The 2,202-nt window shown below is 38.6% G+C and overlaps 1 protein-coding gene across 1 annotated transcript; it reads right to left on the reverse strand.

Annotated features, from left to right (window-relative positions):
* Window positions 1-995: 995 nt before the first annotated feature.
* On the reverse strand, window positions 996-1,931 carry TAS2R7 (taste 2 receptor member 7). Its single transcript, XM_060659714.1, has one exon. It carries the CDS (start codon window positions 1,929-1,931, stop codon window positions 996-998), a length of 936 nt encoding a protein of 311 aa, XP_060515697.1.
* Between the last annotated feature and the right edge of the window lie 271 nt (window positions 1,932-2,202).

A 2,202-nucleotide genomic window follows, 5' to 3' on the forward strand; every position in this document is an offset into this window, starting at 1 on the left:
CTCCGCAATATCCTTTCCGCAACGTAAATGACATACTGTTGTTGAAGTTTCCCAAATAGACATTTCATAGATAACTTATGTATGATCCAAATAGTATTCTGGAATGTAGAGATGCTCCGTATTGAATCAATGTCTCCTTTGACAGTTTTGACGTTTTAACATCTCAGTACATAAGTTTTTGATTGAAGATCTCATCTTATGAGGGTATCACGACAATCAGTTCCCGCTATAGTCCTAGTCTGCTAAAAGCAAACTTACGCGTTGTTTGGGGGGAGAAATATACTTCAATAAGCAATAAATAGTTCTTTTTTTAGCCAACCTTGTTTTGTAGAAACTTTCTATATAAACTCTCCTTCTCTCACACATAGAGAATCTTTCATTCATCTATAGTCTAAAATAATTTTTGAACTTGCTGTGACAGTATTTATTTTAATCACAATACATATCTTGCTTGTGTTAATAGTCAGTATTAATTTCTGCCGCATTCCTAGAATTACATAACATTTGATTAAGGTTGTCACCATATTGAGCTTTTTCCGAAGGTGGAGACTAGTCAGATGATCTGAGAAAAATAGTGTAACTAGGATCCTGGGGACTGAGTGAGTTGCTTTTCATAAGAATGCAAATAACAAGGGGATGCTATTACAGTTGTTCTGAATTCGTTGTACAATTTTGCATCTAGAGAAATGATTTAGACCTAACTATGAAAATACTCTCTCCTCTGACAGTTGATATTAGGATATTAACTTTTATATGTTCTGAAACATGTTTAAAAAAAAAAACTCTGAAGGGAAGGAGAGAGAGAGAGAGAGAGAAGAGCAAGAGACAATGAGAAAGAGGCAAAATCGTCTCTAAGTTACAACTATAGTTACATTAAATATATCTAAGAGTAATTAACCATATGAAACCAACATTAATGCAAGAACTGAAGACCACTAAGAAACATCATGTCTTCCTTCCTAGTAAATGATAGCCTTCAGATCCATTTGTGGTGATTAGTGATTTCTTCTTTTTAGGATACACTTTACTTTCCACAGCACCCTTAGAGACGCCTGCCGTAATTTATTGTTCCCCAGAATTAGAATCAATGAATGGCTTGGATAGATGAGAGCTATCAACTCACCAATCATCACAGCTAATTCAGTCTCTGGCATAAAGTAGCTGGAGGTGGCTACGAGAAAAGCCAAATAGTAAGCAATGAAAAGGAGGAGGAAGGAGATGACAGCTTTCATGGCTCCCACATGGGCTTCTATGCTGGGGTCCCTGCACCCCGTGGCACTGACCTTCATCTGCCTGGTATGTCTCCACAGGGAGAGGAGCAAGAGGAGAAATGAGATCACGGACACGGAAAAGGGGAATAGCGTCAACAGGTTGAGGCAAATCTTGACGGAAGCATATTGGGCTTTATTTACTCTGCATTTCACAGTTATGTTTGTTTTCTTCTTTACCTTAACACAAGACCTGAAATCATCATTCAGATTCTCAGAGACAACAAGGCTAATAAACACAGAGAAGGCCAAGCATCCCAGCAGGATCCTAGGAATCGCACTGTCAATTTTCCACTTCATCCAGAGGAAAAGGGGATGGAAGAAATTCGCGATCTTGAGGAAATAGAAAATGCTGAGGCAGGTGGCAAACCAGACATTTAAATGGTTGGTGAGCGTCCAGAAGAAGTCAATGATTCTCATTTTTTTACCGGTAGTATAGACATCTGGATACAGCCCCAGTATAAAATAGTCTAATAGTATGATACATAATAGACAAATTCTGGATATGGCCAGACTTGTGAGGATTAAATCAATGGAGGCAATCTTCCTATTCTTGATCCAGTTCATGCAGTTTACCAATCCAATGAATGCATTCCCTAAAATCCCCATTGCAAATTCTCCAGCGGCTATGAGCATCAAGGTGCTCTCCACTTTATCCAGCATGGTAAAATACAGAAATATCCAACCGCTTCTAGTTGGACTGATGTAGTTTGATAGGTACACCCACTTCTTAGACTTTGTTGTGATTTTCTTTACCTCTCTTATTGCAGTCTCTCTTGGGATGGAGACTGGAATGATAAGTAGAGACTGTAGCTATGATCATTAAATCCTTATCAGTCTTGAGAAGTTAATGTGATTGGTAATCCCTGGCCTGGCCACCTCGTGTATCACGTGTATGTAAAACCTGTATCAGCAGGTTTTACTTTTCCACACA

This window comes from Panthera onca, chromosome B4 (genome assembly GCF_046562875.1).
Source record: "Panthera onca isolate mPanOnc1 chromosome B4, mPanOnc1 haplotype 2, whole genome shotgun sequence".
In the NCBI taxonomy this organism is placed as follows: Eukaryota; Metazoa; Chordata; class Mammalia; order Carnivora; family Felidae; genus Panthera; species Panthera onca.

Coding starts and splice junctions, on each gene's coding strand:
- TAS2R7 (XM_060659714.1), bottom strand. CDS start 1,931: ATGCTGGATAAAGTGGAGAGCACCTTGATGCTCATAGCCGCTGGAGAA.